At 46.4% G+C, this 22,813-nt stretch overlaps 1 protein-coding gene across 1 annotated transcript in view; it reads right to left on the minus strand.

Moving 5' to 3' along the window:
• RNF149 (ring finger protein 149) overlaps nucleotides 1-19,149 on the minus strand; it is a 37,573-nt gene extending 18,424 nt beyond the window's left edge. Inside the window, exon 1 of the mRNA XM_075563268.1 lies at nucleotides 18,591-19,149. Within this exon, the coding sequence (XP_075419383.1) occupies nucleotides 18,591-19,047 (457 nt within the window). The 5' untranslated portion in view covers nucleotides 19,048-19,149. The remainder of the gene's footprint in view (nucleotides 1-18,590) is intronic.
• Between the last annotated feature and the right edge of the window lie 3,664 nt (nucleotides 19,150-22,813).

A 22,813-nucleotide genomic window follows, 5' to 3' on the forward strand; every position in this document is an offset into this window, starting at 1 on the left:
TCAACGATTTTCAAGGAATAAATAATGCCAACAATATTTAAATCGTTCCATAGCAATAAAAATAAAAGCAGGTTTAAAAATTGTTTCTAAGGTCTCAAAGGCAGACAAAGCTGGTATTAAAAACAAAAGACCCATACAGACCACTTGTACTTATGAATCGTATATACATGTAATGACTAGGGGATGCCCTGGTTAACACTACTATCTGAAGCCGTGGTGGCACAGCAGGTTAAGCACTGGACTCCCTAAGCTGGAAGCAGAAAGCCGTCTGAACTGACTCGGCGCTCTGGGTGGGTAGAAGTTTACACCACATTCCTCTTCTGTCCTGCAGGGTGGCTAGGAGCCCAAATCGCCTCAACAGCTGTGGTTCGGGTTAAAGCAAGTCTGTTAAAACTAAGAATTCCTATCACCATAATTGATCCTTTATCAAGGGGTCACAAGGATGGGAGTTGGGGAGCGAGGGAAAAAAGAGCTCAAGTAGAAAGTAAATGCCATCATACGTACAATGCTTGATATACAATTGATGTGCAGATTGTTATAAGAGCTGTAAGAGCCCCAATAAAATGACCTTTTAATAAAAAATTATTCAACACCTAAGAATTTCTCCTGTGATCTCTATTAGTCTAGCTCAGAATGTCTCAGCCTGAGAGAGAAAATAACAGTCAAGCTCACAGGAATGGTTGTGTGTACTAATGAAAGAGCCATAACGCATCGACAAAACTAAGGACCAAACAAACGCTTGAAGCACTACATCCAAAATCCCCTTAGCGAGATCTGCGAGAATGATCAGAAACACTTTAAAAAGACCTGTATTATTTTATTGTCATCAGTCATTTTACTGGGGGCTCATGCAGCTCTGATCACAAGCACTCCATCCATCCATCCGTTGCATCAAGCACATTTGTACAACTGCTGCCGCCTTCAGGGTCGAACATGCTCTTTCTACTTGAGCCCTTCCTATCAGCTCCTCATTTCCCCTCCTTCCCTCCCCACCCTCTCTTTGCTCAAGAAACACCTTTCAAGCACTATGATAATGGGGATCAGCTTCTAGCTCTCAACCTGTGGGTCGCGACCCCTTTGAGGGTGACCCTTTCACAGGGGTCGCCTATTTCCAATGGTCTTAAGAACCGAGACACCGCTCTATCCGTCTCCAGGCGGGTCCTCCCACATGCAGATATACCCACCTACGAGTACCCAGCGGGGAGACTGTTACCCATGCATGCTACACCATGCTTCCAGACAAAACTTCATTTATTTGTCATTAGAAATCAATATTTCATAATATATAATGACATTTTTGTGATGAATCACTGTTTTAATGATGTTCCATTTGTAACCGTGAAAATACATCCTGCGTATCAGACACTTACATGGCGATTCATAACAGTAGTAAAATAATGATGAAGTAGCAGTGAAAATCATGCTAGGGTTGGGGGTCCCCACCACCTGAGGAACTGCATGAGAGGGTGGCGGCGTGAGGAAGGCTGAGGCCCACTGCTCCCGGGCAGGTAATTAAAGCAGCATGGGAATCACACGTGACGGCGCCCAACAGGAGGTAACAGACTGGAAAAGCCCAGAAACAGACTCAAATGCATCAAAGAACCTGGTCTAGGTCCTAAGGAGAATGCAAATGGGTGGGATCGAGACGGCCCCCTGGTGGCACACCAGGGGAAACAAGGGGTGGTGACGGAAGAGGCTGCCATGTCTGTTCCCATAGAGCTCTGTTGTCTTCGGAGCCCCAAGGAGCAGCTCTCCTCGGTCCTACAAGGAGGCTAAGAGTAGGAATCAACTCAAAGGCAGTGGGCAGGAAAAGAAAGATAAGATTTTTAAAATGTCTGTGGGAACTGAGGGTCAGCTGGAGAGAAAAGGCTGCACCGCTTTCCCAGTTGATGTGGAAGACAGCTCTGTCTCCATCGCGGACGGTTTAGAGCTCCCTCACAAAAAGAAAGAGTATGACCAAAAGAAAGTACAACAATGGAGAAAAATCTTTGACTCATGAGGTCACCTCAGCAATTCTTTAAAAATAATAAAAGGGGATGGGTAGAAAGAGACATATACAAACCATCTGTACATGAATGGATTAGGGCTTGTATTTAATTAAAAATTTTAATTAAAAATTATGGCATGGCCTTGCTGGATACTCGCCCTCATGAAGAGATCGCTGAAGCTCTGGGTGCTTTAGCAAACTGGTGAAGAAACCAGATGATAACCAACTATCTGCCACAATAGTGTCTGGCGTCTTAAAAGACTTGTCTTGAAACAAGCAGCCACCTAAGTGAGAGGTCCACTTAAGTCCACATGGAAGAAGCACATCAGCCTATGTGGTTCAAGGATTTTAAATACTAAAATCCACGTCTGAAAGAGGGAATGGTACTAGAGCTGAAATTGTGAACACCCGGTTTGCAGAAGGCTGTGGAGGACAGTGGAAGCCCCAAGCCATTGGAGGGTCCCCACAGTTGAGGGATGTGACTAGTCTTGCTATCTCAGTCAGGGAGCACTGCAAAGTCGATTATGGCAGATGCAGCTGGGTTAACTGTAATATCATTGGATCTCCCATTTTAAAGCTGCTTCAGCTTTTAGTGTTGTTAAACACATGATATACTAGAGTGTGTAAACAGAGCTTTTATATACACTGGGAAGTCAAAGCCACCAGCGGCTCCACTGGAGAAAGACAAGGTTTTCTACTCCCATAGAGAACCAGTCTCAGAAACCCACAGGATCAACTCTATCTACCCTGCCCTATAGGGGGCAAGAGGCAAAAGTCAGTTTACTGGGGTGGGCTGAAACGGCACTCACACCTCCAAGGTGTGGCCGTATACTGAAATCCATTATAACGCAATTTATTGTACAGAGAAACTTAATCTGTGACAAATCCACTGTGGGCCTCAGCTGTGGGAATTCAGTTACTGAAATACCAGAAGGGCACCCTTCTAAGGTAGCCTCTGTCGAGAAGCTGATCCTATGGTCTCAGGCCGAAGAGGACCACGTGGCAAGTATTGTCGTTTCCTGGGGACTCACACCACCTGCCAAGTCATCCGAGGGGAGACACAACCATGAGCAGGGGATTTCCTGCCTTCTAGAAAAAAACAAAAACCAGTATAGAAACAATTAGGATACTTATACCACTGTAATAATTATACGGCACTCTACAAGTTAAAAGCATTTTTTTAAACTTTTTTTTCCGGTGGGGGGGGGATGTCCAAATACATATGAAAGTAGAAAGAATAGTACAATGAGTCCCCATGCATCCATTACCAAGTTAAAAGCTTGCATACAGAAAACAAAATTGTTCTTGAGTTGTGCTTACAGCAAAATAAAAGTTCTGGTAATGATTTAATGTTCTTTGTGTGATCTTGGGGAACGTGACTTTGAAGTGCTTTCGCATGTAAGAAGATGTATTATCTTGAGGGCTCAAAAGCCTGAAGCTGCTTGCTCCATGCCAGCCCCGTCCTCATCAGGACAAGCACTGTGAGCCAAGAGCCCAGCCCACAGGCAGCCTCCCTGCCGTGTCCTCGGTGCCCAGGAGCACACACACTGCATCAGAAGCATGACAGGCGCCAGAGCTGATCCCGGCTGGGTTCCAGGCTCTCTTGATGCGTGCATATCCCCCTGATCTTGCTCTGGACAACTCAGCCCTCTGTTTCTTGGTCTATAAGAAGGGAGTGAGAGAACGCTTCTACTTTGGACTGTTGCCCCTCTAATAAGGCAGCGAATAACGAAGATGGCCATGAGGGAAGAAGGAACTCTTTCCCCTAGTTTGGGGGCTACACCTGGAAGGAAGGACAGGAGAAGTTCACCAAGCAGGTTGGGGGCACGCTTTCCAGGCCGTGAAGGCATCAGGACCTCACATTAGGACAGTAATTCCTCCTGTTCGGCTACACGGACTCCAACCTCACCGAGGCGTCGATTCTGACTCTTGGATCTTAACAGCCCGAAACACTGCCAGCTACTCCACTGGGGTTCTTTTAGTTTGGTTCAAGACTTAAAAACAACAACAACTAGGAGAGGAGATGGGTTAATTAGGGTGTAAGGTAGTATCGATGAAGAACACAGCTTTCCCCCAGATCCTGGATGCTTCCTCCCCCCAACTACCATGATCCGAATTCTACCTTGCAGGCCTGGATAGGACAGAGGCTGTACACTGGTACATATGAGGGCTGGAGGTACAGGGAATCCAGGGTGGATGATACCTTCAGGACCAAGGGTGTGAGGGGCGAGGCTGGGAGAGTGGAGGGTGAGTGGGTTGGAAAGGGGGAACTGATTACAAGGATCCACATGTGACCTCTTCCCTGGGAGAGGGACAGCAGAGAAGGGGGGAAGGGAGACTCCGGATAGGGCAAGATATGACAAAATAACGATGTATAAATTACCAAGGGCACATGAGGGAGGGGGGAATGGGGAGGGAGGGGGGAAAAAAAGAGGACCTGATGCAAGGGGCTTAAGTGGAGAGCAAATGCCTTGAGAATGATTGGGGCAGGGGATGTATGGATGTGCTTTATACAATTGATGTATGTATATGTATGGATTGTGGTAAGAGTTGTATGAGTCCCTAATAAAATGTAAAAGAAGAAAAGAGAAAAAAATGATTAGGGCAAAGACTGTACAGATGTGCTTTATACAATTGATGTATGTATATGTATGAACTGTGAAAAGAATTGTATGAGCCCCAATAAATTGTTAAAATTTAAAAAAATAAAAAATAAAATGAGAAAAAAAAAACAACAACAAAAACACCTACTGCCATCAGTCAATGCCAACTCAGCTCCTCTACAGGGCAGGGCAGATAGGACTGACCTTGTGGCCATTTTCAGTGACCTTGTGGCTTTCTCAGACTGTACTTCCCTAAGGGAGGAGAAAGCCTTATCTTTTTTCTGAGGAGCTGCTGGAGGCTTGGAACTGTGGGCCCAGCTCCTATAACCACTCTGCCACCAGGGCTCAACCCAGTTTGGCTAGTGACTACAACATACATGAAAGCATTTTTTTCCTCCCATTATTGCAGAGCACGGAGGTTTAAAAAACACTTCTAAATACTACAGTGGACCCTGGAACAACAGGCAGACCCAGCTGCAGGATCATTTTCTTTCCTGCTGCTACTGCAGTGAGCCCAAGTGTGTCAAGCATCCACTTAAAACACCATGTGACACTAATCATCTCTCCATGAGTAGTCCCTCTCTCCAATAACCCCTTAACCCCTTCACTGTGGGCCTCAACATCGCTACCAGTCTTGTTCCACTGAAGCAAAGCTGCCTTGCGCAAGGTCCCCCTTCAAAGGAACCTATAAACTTTACCTTTACCTGGCAAAACTCCTTCAGGGCAGTTTCTATTTTATTTTTGCTGGAACACTTAGCACAGTGTCTTTGTGAACACTTACTTAATTGTACAGACTTTCATTTCAAAGTTCTGCGTTCCTCTTACCACTGTGTTATAAGGGAACAAAATCCAATAGCGCCGACATTCCGGAGAGTTACATTCGAGTCTAGTGCGCCATTTCTCTCTCCTCCCAACGAGACTAAAATAGACTTCAACTTCGTGAAAGGATGGGAACTACTGAAATATTTAAAGTCGTGCATCAGATTTCTGTCCTAGGAAACTCACTCACTGCCATCTAGCTAATGCCATCTCATAGTAACCCTACAGAGCAGAGTAGACGGCCTTGGTGGGTTTCCGAGAGGATGACCCGTTTCGGGAACAGAAAGCCTCATCTCCCCAGAACAACCCCCTCCACCCAGCAGCGGCTGGTGATTCTGAACGGCTGGTGATTCTGAACTGCTAAACTTGAGATAAGAACCCAACATACCACTAGGGCTCCCCCAAATGAACACAGGCCACAACAAATGTTTTAGCAGAATCCCAGGGAGCTAGGTTTTCTATTTCCCCTCCCGGGAGAAACTGTCTGGATTTTAAGGTTCAGCTCAAGTTTGAATTAAGCCTTTTCAGTCACCCCACCAGCGTTTTGTTGAGACACATGAGGTCCCTGAGACAACCCCCCCCCCACCCTGCCCCTGGAGTCCTACTGGACTTTCTCTACAAGTCTCTCGCCCCTTAACAGGGTCTGAGGAATAAATAGTCAACCCATGCAACTGCTGAACACGGGGGTGATTCAAGTTCACCCAAATGAAGTCTCAGTGGACTGCTCCCAAGTCGCTGAAAACCCTATGGAGCAGTTTGACTCTGACACGGGGCCACCAAGAGTCGGAAATTAGCATGATAGCAGCTCGCTTCTTCCTCCTGAGACCATATTCATTGCAGTTACTGTCAGGTCCCACTAGGTCGGTCTGACTCCCAGGGCACCCCATGCACATGGGATCAGACAGGGTAACCACTGTCAGTGGGGTTATCACTGGCCAGTGTTTCAGAAAACAGCATTCGTCAGGCCTCCCTGTCTAGTCTGTCACGGCCACGGAAACCTTTTAAGTGAAACTATTCTGCATGATACGGTAATGGTGGGCACAAGACACTGTGTTTGTCAGAACTGGTGATGTTGGTGGGTGCTGTCCAGTCAGTTCCAACATATCATAATGCTACCATGTACAATAGAAAGAAACATCCAGTCCCAAGCAGTGGTAGTTACTACATAACCTGGTGTCAGCCTGAGACTATTAAGAGTGAAAGGGTGGAGTTTAACCTGCCTATCAGGTTGCAGCTTCATGACCTCATTTGTAGGCGCTACGGAGGTAAATAGCTCACTGGAGGCCAGACCCACATGCTCTGCTTGGTCTTCCTGCTGACAAGACACATGGAGCTATGGTGATGGAACCAGAGGCCTGGAGCTGGAGAGGCCACATGGAGACCCACACCAGGGCTAAGATACTTCCACCGCCACTGGATCCACAACTTTCCACCCATGGCCTGTGATCTTCCTGCATTCAGTGACACTGCAGTTGTTGCTGCATGAGTATGAAGAGGAATTTACAGACTGGTATTAGACATATGGGATAATAACGGACTTATGGACTTGATTTACACTGGGCTGGGATTTTTCTTAATATACTATTACTCTTTCTATAAAGCTCTTTCTTAGACACATATGAGTATCTCTGGATTTGTTTCTCTAGTCTACCTGGAGTAACACATAAGCCATTCCCACAATTGTTCTGTTTGAGCCCCTTGTTGCAGCCACTGTGTCCACCTCACTGAAGGTCTTCCTCTTTTCACTGGCCCTCCACTTTACCAAGCATGATGTCCTTCTCCAGGGACTGTCACATCCTGATCACAGGTCAAAAACTCTTTGAAACAAAATTGCCTCATCCTCACTTCTGGTTTTAAAGTAAAAAATATATGGTGGGTTTATGTATTTTTCACTTCATTCTATGTGTATCACAGGATCTCTAGAACATTCTCACTTTTTAAAATCTTTTTATTAGAGGCTCATACAACTCTTATCACAATCCATACATACATCAATTGTGTAAAGCACATTTGCACATTCATTGCCCTCATCATTTTCAAAACATTTGCTCTCCACCCAAGCCCCTGGCATCAGCTCCTTATTTTCCCCCTCCCTCCCCTCTTCCCCTCCCTCATGAATCCTTGATAATTTATAAATTATTATTTTGTCTTATCTTGCACTGTCCGACATCCCCCTTCACTCACTTTTCTGCTGTCCATCCCCCAGGGAGGAGGTCACATGTAGATCCTTGTAATGGGTTCCCTCTTTCCAACCCACTCTCCCTCTACCCTCCTAGTATCACCACTCACACCACTGGTGAAGGGATTGTCTGCCCTGGATTCCCTGTGTTTCCAGTTCCTATCTGTACCAGTGTACATCCTCTGGTCTAGCCAGATTTGTAAGGTAGAAATGGGATCATGATAGTGGTGGGGGGGAGGAAGCATTTAGGAACTAGAGGAAAGCTGTATGTTTCATCCTTGCTACATCCTACCCTGACTGGCTCATCTCCTCCTCCCTAAGACCTTTCTATAAGGGGATCTCCAGTGGCTTACAAATTGGCTTTGGGTCTCCACTCCACACTCCCCCCCTCATTCACTGTGTTAAGATTTTTTGTTCTGATGATGTCCAATACCTGATCCCTTCGACACCTCATGATCAAACAGGCTGTTGTGCTTCTTCCATGTGGGCTTCATTGCTTCTGAGCTAGATGGCTGCTTGTTTACCCTTCAAGCCTTTAATACCCCAAACGCTATTATCTTTTGGTAGCCGGCACCATCAGCTTTCTTCACCACATTTGCTTATGCACCCATTTGTCTTCAGTGATCGTATCAGGGAGGTGCGCACACAATATGATTTTTTTTGTTCTTTGATAACTGATCCCTTCGGCACCTTGTGAGCACGCAGGCTGGTGTGCTTTTTCCATGTGGGCTTTGTTGCTTCTGAGCTAGATGGCCACTTGTTTACCTTCAAGCTTTTAAGACCCCAGATGCTATCTCTTTTGATAGCCGGACACCATCAGCTTTCTTCACCACATTTGCTTATGTACCCACTTTGTCTTCAGCAATTGTGCCAGGAAGGTGAGCATTATAGAATGCCAATTTAATAGAAAAACGTATTCTTGCATTGAGGGAATACCTGAGTGGAAGCCCAATGTCCATCTGCTACCTTAATACCAAATTTATAAATATATACACATAGATCTATTTCCCCATCCTCATATATATATTTGCATATGTACATGTCTTTATTTAGACCTCTATAGATGCCCTTTGTCTCCTAGCTCTTTCCTATGTTTCCTTTGACTTTCCTGTTGTCCCACTATCATTTAGGTTACAGTAATTCCTCTTGGTTACATTACCCTTGATCACGACCTACCAGGCCTCCTACACCCTCCTCATCAAGGATTTGGATCACTTGTTGTTCCCTTGTCCCTGGGCTTGAAAACACCACTACCCTTCCCCCTCTCCCATGTGCCCCCACAACTGTCAGTCCTGTTGTTTTCTCCTCTAGATTGTTCATCCAACCTATCTTATTTAGACAGACCTGTGGAGATAGTAACATGCACCAAAACAAGACAGAGCAAAACCAAGCAGCAATATACAACAAAACAACAACAAACCAATGACAAAGAAAGAGAAAAGCTTGTATGTAGTTCATTCAAGGGCTGTTTGTTGGCCTTTACATCCTTACTTCAAAGGAGCATTCTGGTTGTACTCTTCCAAGACAGATTTGTTCATTCTCCTAGAAGAAGTCCATGTTTAATATTCTTTACCAACATCCTAATTCAAAGTCATCAATTCTCCACTGGTCTTCTCTATTCACCATTCAACATTCACTAGCCTATGAGGCAACTGAAAACATCATCGGTGAGGGCAGGTGCACCTCAGTTCTCAAAGTGACACTTGCTCGTTAGTACTTTAAAGACGTCTTCTTCAGCAGATATGCCCAATGTTAGACATTCTTCGACTTCTTGACTGCTGCTTCCATGAGCACTGAATGTGGACTCAAGTAAAATGAAATCCCTAACAACTTCATTCTTTTCTCCATTTATCATGACGTTGATTACTGGTCCAATGATGAAGAGCTTCATTTCCTCTAAATTGGGGCCAGTCCATACCGAAGACTGCAGTCTTTGATTTTCATCAACAAGTGCATCAAATCCTTTGGCTTTCAGGAAACATGGTTGTGCCACCTGTTATCTCACAGGCTGCTAATAAGCCGTCTTCTTATCCCGATGCCCCATTCTTCTTCCTAAGAATCTAGCTTCTTGGGATTATTTGTTTACATACAGATTGAATAATTGTGGTGACAGGACACACCCTGAGGCACACCTTTCCTGATCCCATAGAGCTATACAAACAGAGTGGGCTAAAGTGTGGACTGCAGTGAAAATGATAAACATTGGTTCATCGATTTTAACAGACATACTACATTACAGCAAGATGTAGTCACGGAAGCAAAAAAGCCCACATGGAAGAAGCACACCGGCCAGTGCGATCACGAGGTGCCAAAGGGACCAGGTATAAAGGCATCATGCAAAAAAAAAAAAAAGATATATTTGTGCATATGTATATATATGTGTGTGTATATATGTATATATATGTGTGTGTGTGTATATATATATGTATATATATACCATATTGAATGAAGGGGGAAGTGCAGAATGGAGACCCAAGGCCCAAGTATCGGCCAATGGAGATCCCCTCACAGAGGGGTGCAGGAGAGGAGATGGGTCAATGAGGGTGCGAGGTAGTACTGATGAAGAACACAGCTTTCCCCCAGATCCTGGATGCTTCCTCCCCTCAACTACCATCATCCGAATTCTACCTTGCAGGGCTGGATAGGGGAGAGGTTGTACACTGGTACATATGAGGGCTGGAGGTACAGGGAATCCAGGGTGGATGATACCTTCAGGACCAAGGGTGTGAGGGACGATGCTGGGAGAGTGGAGGGTGAGTGGGTTGGAAAGGGGGAACTGATTACAAGGATCCACATGTGACCTCCTCCCTGGGAGAGGGACGGCAGAGAAGGGGGGGGGGGAGGGAGATTCTGGATAGGGCAAGATATGACAAAATAACGATGTATAAATTACCAAGGGCACATTAGGGAGGGGGGAGCGGGGAGGGAGGGGAAAAAAAAAAGAGGACCTGATGCAAAGGGCTTAAGTGGAGAGCAAATGCTTTGAGAATGATTGGGGCAGGGAATGTATGGATGTGATTTATACAATTGATGTATGTATATGTATGGATTGTGATAAGAGTTGTATGAGTCCCTAATAAAATGTAAAAAAAGAAAAAAAGATGTAGTCACGGAGTGGCTGTGCAGGAGGTGTACTGGCCAGGAATCAACCCCAGTCTCCTCCGAGGAAGAGAATGCCACCAGTGAGCACCCCTGTCTCCGGACAAATAACATCATCCAGTAATGCCCCTTGAGGGAATGCTGCATGAACTAATCAAGTAATCCAGCACTATCACCTAGCAGGGGAAATAGCACACTAACTAGGAATGAAATGCTTTGGAGACTGAAGCTATTATGCAGATGCAAAACAAATGCTTTCATGGTTGGCAAGGGCAAATTAGGAGAACTCAGAAATAAATGCAATTCCCATTTTGGCAATGTGGAATTTCAAACTGTGTTGTGGATAAATGGGCTTGCTAAAAAAAAACAAACATTTGTGCTTGTTGAATACATTATTCAACCATCTTATTGAGAACTCTTTCCCGAATGCAGTATCTTAATTCAGACATTCAATTCTGTCAGTGCTATTCCTGCTACCAAGAATCTTGTACCGAACCATCCCCCCCCCCACACACACACACACCACACTCGCCCACCAACTTATCCTTCAACGTTCAGCCTTTCTGGAAACTATCTTAGTAATTAACTCCACCCTCAATGGAGCCATGACGAGCCACTTAGGCCTCCAGCTTTGCTTGCTCCTTGGGGCAGGAAACCTGACACTGTCGCATGCTCTGGCTCCTCTGCCACTCCTCTGGGGGTCCTTCCATGTCACAGCTATGTCTACCGGTTTGAGGCGCTCCCGTGAGTTTCAAGAGATGGACCCCACTCCCAGCTCGTTTTGCACAACAGTGAGGTCACCTTCCCTGCTTCTGAGACAGCTCACTGAAAAGCCAGGAGGATGACAAAATCAACCAGTCCCATGTGAGAGTTCCCTACACCTTATTTTCATGTTTCCATCTATTGAACTGTTGGCAGTTACAAAGACTACAACTTGAAGGGACATGGCAAATATTTCACAGTGCCACAACCTCCCTACCTCCCTACATTAAATAAATGTCCTTCCTTGCACTGGCTGGGGATTGAACCTGAGTCTCCCACGTGGAAGGAAAGAATCCTACCCCTAAACCACCTCTGCAAATACTAAGCCCAGCACCATTCTTTTTTTTTTTTTAATCATTTCATTGGGGGCTCGTACAATTCTTATCACAATCCATCCATCCATCCATTGTGTCAAGCACATTTGTACATTTGTTGCCATCATTCTCAAAACATTTGCCTTCTACTTGAGCCCTTAACATCGGCTACTCATTTCCCCGCTCCCTTCCCACTCCCGCCTACCTCATGAACCCTTAATTCATAAATTATTATTTTGTCATACGTTACACTGTCCGACATCTCCCCCCACTGTATTCTCTGCTGTCCCTCCCCCAGGGAGGAGGCCATACGTAGATTCTTGTAATCAGTTTCCCCTTTCTACCCCACATTTCCTCCACCCTCCACGCATTGCCACCCTCATTACTGGTCCTGCAGGAGTCATCTGTCCTAGAGTCCCTGTGTTTCCACTTGCTATCTGTACCTATGTACATCCCCTGGTCTAGCCAGATTTGTAAGGTAGAATTGGGGTCATGATAGTGGGGGGGAGGAAGCATTTAAGAACTAGAGGAAAGCTATATGTTTCATCGTTGCTACCCTGCACCCTGACTGGCTCATCTCCTGCCCACAACCCTTCAGTAAGGGGGGGTCTGGTTGGCTACTGATGGGCTCAGCACCATTCTTACTACTCCCTGCCTTTAATGTTTCATTAAGCACCTGTCCTAGCGATGTCAGTAAAGGTCCAAACCATATTGCCTTGAACGCTCTACCTATCTCAAAGCAGGCCGTGCGTTTTGTGTATTTCTACCCAAGGGGGCACACTTGGCCTAAAGTGGCTGCTCAATATGTCTACATTACTAAAGGAAACGAGACGACCTCGCGGCATCATTAGCACATTGTTCTTAAAGGTGTCCTTAAAATCTTGTCTTTCTGTTTTTGTTTTTTAAGAATCACCATAAAACACTCATTTAAACCTAAATTATTTTGCTCTAGATTCTGACAGAGATGGGCAGAAGCTTTCAGAAAAACTGGAGAAATTCACCTTGGGAAGAGACTCATTATTCAATGTGGCAGACAAACTACCTCGATCTCATTTAGAAAACCACTGCTATCAAAAAGTTGCTGAAAAATTCCATTATCTTTTCATTTCTTTTCCCACAATTCATTCAAAGCCCCCTATTACTATCCGCCATGTCAAATCTTTGTGCAGAAAAACCCTACCATCTTTTTTCTTGTGTCTTTCAAGCTCTCCCAACACTTGAAGCTGTCAGACGAGGCAAGAGCACTTGGGGACGCAATGCTGACTAGCCCTCATGAGTAAGGATTGGTGACCATGCATAGCAGCGGTTCACATGTTCCTCCCTCCTTGGGTCATGGAAGCTCCCCATGTGCCTCTTCCCAGACCTCTCCATTTTTCAGGTTGCATACTTTTGGGTGATAAGAAAGCTGTCGCCATAATATGGTACACTTGATGTGAGATTCTGTTGAGTTCTTTCAGTGAATTGGCAGAAAGGGCTGTGGTCTTCCTGTTCAGCAGTCTGAATAGTCCTTCAAATATGTAAATTCTAACCTAGCTCAGGTGGCCAGGGTCTGAGAAATGCTACATGGGCAGCTGTCATTCCTACTTAGGAGTTTTGAGCCAGCTGGGAATAAGGATGCAGAAGTGGGAATGTAGAGACTGATCCATCCTCCCATTTGAGGACTTGGGTTCATGCTAGTCTTTTAATACTCAATATCAAAATGTGGAATTCTCCTACTTTGTTCCTTACATACTAACCACAGGAATATGGACTACTAATGAATCAGTCATGCTTACTGCCTTCAGCCAAGTCCTAACCAGCTATAATGATGCCTCTGTTGTCGAACTCAATTCATTCTAAAGTTGTGTTCAGACATCCAAAAGATGGAGAACTGAATGTATTTCTCCCATAAGAAATAATGGAAAACCAAATAATTGCTTCAGAGGCCCTGAAATTACACTTAAAAATTCATTTTTCCAGGGCTTTGCCAAAAAGTTAACAGCCTGGGCTTGGAGACACCCACTAAAACATCTACACGCGGCACAGCACACTGAATATCAAAACACAACACACAAACACGACTACATAAGTAGACTTATGTAAGTGAAGCACAATGATGATTTTTTTTAAAAATCACTTTATTGGGGGCTCGTACAGCTCTTACCACATTCCATCCATCCACCCACCCACTATGTCAAGCACATGTGTACATTTGCTGCAGTGCCGAATGTTTTAATGCACGAACACAAGTACTGTAAGTTGTATGCATGGAGACATGACATTTGACTTTCTCTCAGCCCACCCCCCACCGTTTTTTAAGTCGGATTTTTGGTTTGACTATCTAGTGGTTACAAATACTGGGCAGATGTCTTTTCCTTCAAATGTTGCTGTTCAGGGAGTGCAAAGGTTGAGGTTGGCTGAGAACTGAGGTATCGAGGTATATAACATCTAAGAGTTCTACACCACCATCCGAAATCCAAAGGTGTCAAAGAGAAAAAATGCTATTGCCACCCAGACATCATTCCGCTACTGACTTAATCCCACTCATTGCACTTTTCTTCCCCATTTACAGAAGTCAGGATCTACTCAAATTCAATGGGGTCAAGTTCGGTGAGTGAGAGTCATTCTTTCTCATTTCTACAATGATCCCTCGTGTATATTTCTACTTGGATTAGCCCAATAGTCTAATCGGACCTTTTATGTCCGGCTTCTCCCCTGCTCATCATCACACTTTTACTAAGTGATCTCCCTGCAGTCGGTGCCTCACCCCTTCCTCCGAGACTTCTAGCATTATCCGGTGACATTTGGGTCACAACTGGGGGAATGCTATTGGAATCTGGTGGGTAGAGGCCAAGGAAGCTGCTAAACATCTTACAATGCACAGAGCGGCCCCCACAACAAAGAATTTTCTGCGCCAAAATGTCAATCCAATGCAGAGGTTGGGAAACCATTTTAAATTAACACACTGCTAAAACCAAACAAAAGCTAAACAAAAACCACCTTCAAGCACTCCATCAGAATACAGACCAGTTTTATTCCTGCATTTAAGACCTTTATAATGTGGTCTAGCTCACCACCCACTCACTAGATGCTTTCCCTACTCTAGCTAAGTGGTGAATGAGCCTCTGCTTTATCAAACAGCCCTTATGCGTGCTGATCTCATTTTATCTTTACTTTAGCCCCAAACTAGATAGCATGCTCTTAAAAGTCTGTTTTCCCATCTCTGACCCAGGTCAGGCACAACACAAAACAGCAGCTCATATTTGGCTAATTCTGTTTATATAGATCTTCTCATTTGATTATCCCTGTGAATTCCTGACAGGCCTTAATGACCATTCAGTCTCCCAGAGTGAAGGACAATCAGTGAGCGTCTTAACCCAAGTCCTGGGGTCCTCTGGACTTCAGCCATCTCCTAAATTATGTGCGAATGCTAGGGTATTTGTGTACGTCTGTAACTCTGGGGGAGGGGGACGGGGGTGAGCAAAGCTTGTGTAACCAGATTCTCCTTGACTCAAAAAGAAAAAGTTGCAAAAATCAAGAAAAGTGCATCTAGTGTACCTAATTTAGAACCACACCCAAAACAAACTTGACTGCCACTGAGTCCATTCTAATTCAGAGACTCTACAGAACAGGGAGAACGGCCCTGTGGGTTTCCAAAACTGTGACTCTATAGGAGGAGAAAGCCTGGTCTTTCTCCTGGTTCTGAACTGCTGACCTCGTGGTGTCTGGAATCACAAATGAGTTACCACCTCCCTCCAACATTAATAGCAAAGTTGAAACAAACAAACAAAACAAGGAACACTGGAATGTTTGCAGAGAGACTGTAACCTTCATATACTACTGATGGGACTGGAAAACAGTATAACCTCTGTGGAAAACCGTATGGTGCTTCCCCAAACTAGGAAAATCATACGGCCCAGCAACATGCACCCTAAAGAAATAAGGAAGTAGACCTGAGCAGATGCATGCACATCCGTGTGCACTGCAGCCCTGTTCCCAAGAACAAGGAAACAAACAACCTCAATGTCCATCAATGGAAGAACAGATAAACAACTTGGTACATAAACATAATGAAACACTCTTGTGATAAACTGGGAACACTTCATGACATGGATCGATTTGGAGGACATTATTCTGAGTGTAGTTAATCACAAAAGGATAAATGATGTATGTATGAAACCACTGTTAAAACAAGGAGAGGCAGGGAGGACCAAAGCAAGCTACTGGGAGGGTAGACTCAATGTTTCAGTTGGATTAAAAAAAAGATCTGAAATGTAAACCCACCTAATACACAATGAAGTTACCCCCCCAAAAGTTCTGAGTCTAGATAGATTGTGTTAGTAGTATAAAACAGGCTCAAACACAACAATCGTGAGAATGACGCAGGACTAGGAGGTGTGTCATTCTGTTGTACACTGGGTCCCTATGGGTAAGAACCCACTCAAGCACCTAACAATTTAAGGAAGCAAGATTGTTGAATCATGGCTAGAGCCAAAACCGCTATCGTCAGCCTCTTAAGTTGCACTGAACTGATTTCAACGCGTACTAACCCCTCGGCAGCCTTTTCTTCACTGCAGTCTTTACAGAAGCAGGTGGCCAGGTCGCTCTCCCAGGGACTGGCTATGTGGGTTCATAGGAACATCCAGTAAGACTCTAAAAGGGACTACGTTACAAAGTCCTGAACTGAGTAGGAGAAAAATGTGGAACAAAACATGAAATCTTAAAAGACCAGGCTTAGGGGTCAGATAGAAACTAGTGGAATCCCCAAGACCATGGCCCATAGTCACCCTTCAGGTCTGGAACTGAACCCACCTCCCTGGCTCAATTTTTTAGCAAAATAATAGATGAAAAATAATACTAAGGGAGGTCAAGTTCACTTAATGGAGAGCAATACTAAGTACTCATTAAAATAAGAAACTATTTGATCAAAAGGGCAGAATTTATCCAAGGACACATTCAGAAAGGTTCGGAAAGACGAATGCAAAACAGGAAACACAGCGAGGAATGAATGTTACGTGGTGGGGCCTGCAATCAATGAGATGGAATAAAATGTGTATGAATTGTTGGACGGAAAACTGATCAGCTCTACAAAGCTTCACTCAACTCCCAATTTAGAGTTTTGTTGACTTTTGTTGTTGTTTTAATTAAGCAAGATTTTTAAAATTGAAGACTGGAGAGCCTACTTTTAAAAGAAAATGTCTCCACGAAGACGTTTTTACATCCAGAATCAGAGAATCCAAACACACTAGCTTCTTCCCTTTGACAGAACTACTAAAGTTGGGGAACTGTCTCTAGAATGTTATGTGACATGTGACTGGGTAGCTCATGACACTCTTATGGAAACATGACGGGTACAATGACAATTAGGGCCATTTTTAATCACTGGGATAATTGGAGCAAAAATGGTGCCTTGACGAATGGCACCATTACAACTGAGGAATCGCCCTCTATTACATGAGAGCGCCACCCTACACAAGTATTCTGGATCCAGCCTTCAGTCCTCGCCTCTTCCTGCATCTCTACCAGATGTTCCTAGATTTCCAACATCCCTTATCATCTCCCATCTTGCCTACTTTTCCTGCATCTTCTACCCTGTATCTGGCGACATCTCCTGGCCTTCGTGAAGCTTCTTGAAAGAGTCCTCTCCGTTTCACACACTGCTCACCTAGCTTCTGTTCCCACCACTCCACGGAAGGAGGCCAATCCCAAGGCCACTTTTCTGTCCTCATTTTTACTCACCACCTGCTGGGTTCTGAACTTGTCATCCATGAAAGCAAAAACCGAAGCACGGGGGGAAAAGGATGCCTGACTTAGCGCAACAGACATTTTAAAGCGATTTTAATCAGGGTAATTTCTGAATGAATCACCTGTTGTGAGGCACAAAGCTAAGGTTATCCTAGAAGGCCTAACAGTAATACACCCAAATGTGTACTGGTTGCATTTCACCTACAATTCAGTTCCAAGGAGGTAATTCTTCACACTGAGAAAGGCTTTACACTGTCATTAATGCCTGAAGATGCAGCCTTCTGCCCTGGGGTGGGGCCTCCGTGGCCCTGTGCTTAAAGAACATGGCTGCTAAGCAAAGGGTGGCTCCATGGGAGGGGACTGACAGCCCAGGAAATCCTATGGGGCGCTTCTATTCGGTTCCAGAGTCGCTAAGAGTCCCAATCTCCTCAACAGCAATGGGGTGGGGTTGGGTTTTCTTGAATGAAATGTTAACTTTTTCATTTCCACTGAAACTCAAGATTCAAAGAATCTGGCAGACAGAGAGAGGTAAGACAGGATCACCACCTCATATTAAGCAAAGGAGAAAACATACTTAAACCAGGCTTCCTGCTCTAAGATGAGAATATTCAACCAACCTACCCCTTCTGAGAGCTAAGAACTCCGAGTGCCACCACAGGAAGGGAAAGGGGCAGTCGGGTCCCAGCATGTGCTGGAGAGGGCTGCAGTCCCTCCTCCTGCCAACTGGGGAAATGCTGAGTGGATACGGCCGGTGACTCGGAATCGGGGCTTTCCCCAGGCTCGAACCACAGATCTCCCCGGGATGTTCGTGTAGCCCGTCCTCCCCACTCCCCTGCTCCAGAAGCCATCTTCCTTCACCTCAACGAGCCAGGAAGATCCTTCCCCGCTTGTCTGTAGATTTGCCTTCCTGCCCCAGAGGGCCACACTGAGCAAACCGAGTGTTCTCCAAATATTTCCCGACGGATAAAGGCCAGGAAAGTCGCGGCCCGTCCCACTTCGCCGCGAGTCGGTCCGCGACCAAACCCGACGGCGGGAGGGCCGTCGGCCATGACCCCAGTGCGCAGCTCCCTCCTCGCCCCCTCCGCGCGCCCCGGCTCACTGACCCGCGTGGGACATCGGCGTCGTCAGGTTGCCGTGGCGCTCCTCGTTGTAGATCACCACGGCCGAAGCGTTCCTCCGCGCCGCCACCAAGACCTTCTCCTTGAAGGTGCAGCCCCCGCGCGCCACCAGCGCGACCCAGGGCGCCGCACCCAGGCCGCCGGGCGCGGGCACGTGGAAGCGGGTGTCGGGCGCGCAGCCCTCCGGCTGGAGGTCCGGCGTGCGCGGGACGCCCACCAGGCCCTGGGCGCCCTCCTTGGGCGAGCTGTCCCCGAAGCGGCCGCTCTCCGAGATGCTCCGCACCGTGCGGTTCGTCAGCGGGTCCACGTACGCCGTGCTCACCAGGGCCGAGTACCACTCGAGCGCCCGGCCCCGGGCCCCGGGCGCGCACAGAGCCAGCGCCAACAGCACCAGCGCGCCGCGGGCCCGGACACTGGCTGCGGCCCGCCGCCGCCCGGCCATGGCTGCGCCGCCAGGGGCCGGGGAGTGGCCGCGAGCCCGGCCAGCCCCGGGAGCACAGCCGCACGGCGAAAGGGCGCGCAGAGAAGCAGACGCCCCGCCGCGCCGCCGCCGCCGACCTGGAGCAGAGCGAGGCCGGTTGGGAGGTGGGGCGAGTGGGCGGGGCCTGGGCGCACGCGCCTCGGAGGGGCGGGGAAAGGGGCGTGACCTGGACGCACGCGCCTCGGAGGGGCGGGGAAAGGGGCGTGGCGAGGGAACGGCTGGCTCGGCCCTGGAGCCTCTCGGGACCTCCCCCTCGGAGGACGCTTTGCGACACTCGGGGCTCGGGTTGCACCGGGGCGGAGCTTGTGCAACGGGACGCCGAGCGCCCCCAGAGCGAGGGGAAGGAACCGCCGAGGGCCCTGTGGGGCCTGAGAAACGGGAAGCTCCTCCGCGACCGTGGGACTAGGTGATGGGAAAAGCGCGCAACTGCCCCAAGCCCGTCTGCAGAGGACCTCGCCTTAGAAACCTCCGGCCGACCCCTCTGGCCCCAGGCAAGGGGGTCGAACACCTTGACTATCCCAGAGAGCATGTGATCCTGAGCATCCTGGATCGAACTGGACACTTGATCAGATGGCCTCCCTCTTGACCCAAACTGAAATTGTTCTAGGTGCAAGTATTTCTTGCTAGCACCATGACGACCCACCACCGCCCCCCCCCCGGCCTTTTAAATATTCATGGTGGTCTTTTCTTTCTTACTCATAATTTGTATTTTTTTTCATCTCTGATTGCTTTATTTTTACCACTTTATTTTCTTTCTGTTTTTTATTTCTGTTGGGTTTTCCAGTTTGTGAAGCTCAGAAGTAGATGCATAGAGAAAAAAACTGCTGTGAGGATTTCCAGGGGAGGCAGGGAGGCCCAGGGGGCTGGGGGAGCAATCAATGTATGTGGGAGTGGAGAGGGAGCACTAGAACGGATGGTGACTACATATTTTTTAAAGCGATTTAATCATGGGGATGAGGAGGAGAAAAAAATCTGAAATTACACTGATGATTGTACAACTCTTCTTGATTTGATTGAAATATTAAATTGTGTGAGAAGTAGATTAAATGCCATTAAAACTGTTTACAAAACAAAAAGTCACCCAACAAAAGTTACTGGGCAAGGCACCCAGCACAGACTTTGCTTATCTAAAATATTTTTGTTGGTTTTTTTTTAATCGTTTTATTAGTGGTTCATACAACTCATATCACCATCCATACGTACATCAATTGTGCCAAGCACTTTTGTACATTCATTGCCCTCATCATTCTCAAAACATTTGCTCTCCACTTAAGCCCCTGGCATCAGGTCCTCATTTTTCCCCTCCATCCCTGCTCCCCCCTCCCTCATGAACCCTTGATAATTTATAAATTATTATTTTGTGATATCTTGCCCTGTCCGACATCTCCCTTCACCCACTATTCTGTTGTCCGTCCCCCAGGGAGGAGGTCACATGTAGATCCTTGTAATCAGTTTCCCCTTTCCAACCCACCCTCCCTCTACCCTCCTAGTATCACCACTCACATCACTGGTCCTGAAGGGATCATCCTCCCTGGATTCCCTGTGTTTCCAGTTCCCATCTGTACATCCTCTGGTCTAGCCAGTCTTGCAAGGTAGAATTGGGATCATGATTAGGTGATGGGGGGAGGAAGCATTTAGGAACCAGAGGAAAGTTGTATTTTTCATCATTGCTACATCACACCCTGATTAGCTCATCTCCTCCCAAAACTCTTCTGTAAAGGGATATCCAGTGGCCTACAGATGGGCTTTGGGTCTCCACTCCACACTCCCCTCCTTATTCACTATGGTAAGATTTTTTGTTCTGTTAATGCCTGATACCTGATCCCTTTGACACCTCGGGATGGCACAGGCTGGTGTGCTTCTTCCTTGTGGGCTTTATTGCTTCTGAGCTGGATGGCCACTTATTTACCTTCAAGCCTTTAAGACCCCAGACGCTATCTCTTTTGATAGCCGGATACCATCAGCTTTCTTCACCACATTTTCTTATTCACCCACTTTGTCTTCAGCGGTTGTGTCGGCAAAGTGAGCATCATAGAATGCCAATTTAATAGAAGAAAGTATTATTGTATTAAGGGAGTACTCGAGTGAAAGCCCAATGTCCTTCTGCTACCTTAATACTAAACCTATAAATATATGCACATAGATATATTTCCCCCATCCTCAAATATAAATATATTTGCATACGTACCTGTCTTGATCCAGACCTCTATAAATACCCTTTGCCTCCCAGCTCTTTCCTCTATTTCCCTTGACTTTCCTCCTGTCCCACTATCATGCTCAGTCCCCACCAGGGTTTCAGCAGTTCCTCTTGGTTACATTACCCTTGATCATGCCCTACCAGGCCTCCCACACTCTCCTCACCACCGATTTGGATCACTTGTTGTTCCTTTGTCCCTGGGTTTGTTAACACCACTACCTTCCCCCCCACCTCCCCCTCTTCCATGTGCCCCAGAACTGTCATTTTTCTACTCTAGATTGTTCATCCAGCCTATCTTATTTAGACAGACCTGCGGAGATAATAACATGCACCAAAACAAGGCAGAGCAAAACCAAGCAACAATATGCAACAAAACAACAACAACAAAACAATGACAAAAAAAACACAAGAAAGAAAAGCTTGTAGTTAGTTCAGGGATCGTTTGCTGGCCCTTAGGAGTGTTTTCCAATCCAGTCTGTTGGGGCACCACACCCTGGCCCCAAAGTCCACCTTCAGCATTCCCTGGGACCTCGCTGCTCCATTCCCTTGCTGTTCTGTTGCACCCCTTAGTGTTTTGCCTCTGTGTGGCGGGATCAGATGGATTGGGTGCAATTCCCACACTGTCTCTGGTGTTGTCCCCTGTAGGGCTATGGGTCAGTGAGGGGTGTCATGTCTCTCTCCTCCTCCCCCTTCATCTGTTCCTTTGTGCTTCAATCAGATACATCCCTGTCCCTCCCGGAGCTGCAGATTCAATGACGTCCTTTGAAATAAATTCTGGGGGGAGGGGCATGTGTCCACTTAGTAGTTGGGATTCGGGCTGGCCCCCAAGAAGTAGTTGTTTTTGAATCCAAATCGACATACCTATTCTCCAGCTCACACTTGTTATAAGTTTTGCCATGTTAATCGGTTCCTTGTCACTTCCCTCAAGTATTAACTCACAACCCTGTTTCTGCGGCATTTTATATATAATCTTGCATTTCGATATAAACATCACCAAGCCGAGCACTTCCTCTTTAGTTAATCACTTAAACTTTCTACAAGGGAAAGATGTAAAGATTTAGCTGGGTTGCTTAGAAATAAATACCCTGGGTGATGTAGATGCAATCTAAAACCACCGTGGGGCCAAGCCTACTGCTGCCCTGAACATTGAGGACATTAATTTCTGACTGACTCATCTTCTTTGTACAAAGGTCTGTAATTGTAGGAAGTAGGTTGTTTCTCACACCACGCGTCTTGGTTGTGGCTTGAACCCTCCCACGCTTCCTTTCTTGCACTGCATTTTAAAACTCTCAGATGTATCCCGGCCCGCAATTCATGTTTCCTAAAAATTGGCTCTCCTCTCCCTTTTCTGTCGAAACTACTTTTAAAATGCCAAAAGATCCCAAACCAAAAGGCCCATCTCCTCCCCGAACTAGAATAAGGCAGGTGAGGTATGTCTGATCTACCAGGCTGGGAACCCGAAGACACATTCCTTAATACTCCAGCAAAACTGAAATACCTATTGTTCACAGAACACACTTCTGCAGTTTC

Source organism: Tenrec ecaudatus, chromosome 11 (assembly GCF_050624435.1).
Source record: "Tenrec ecaudatus isolate mTenEca1 chromosome 11, mTenEca1.hap1, whole genome shotgun sequence".
Lineage (NCBI taxonomy): Eukaryota > Metazoa > Chordata > Mammalia > Afrosoricida > Tenrecidae > Tenrec > Tenrec ecaudatus.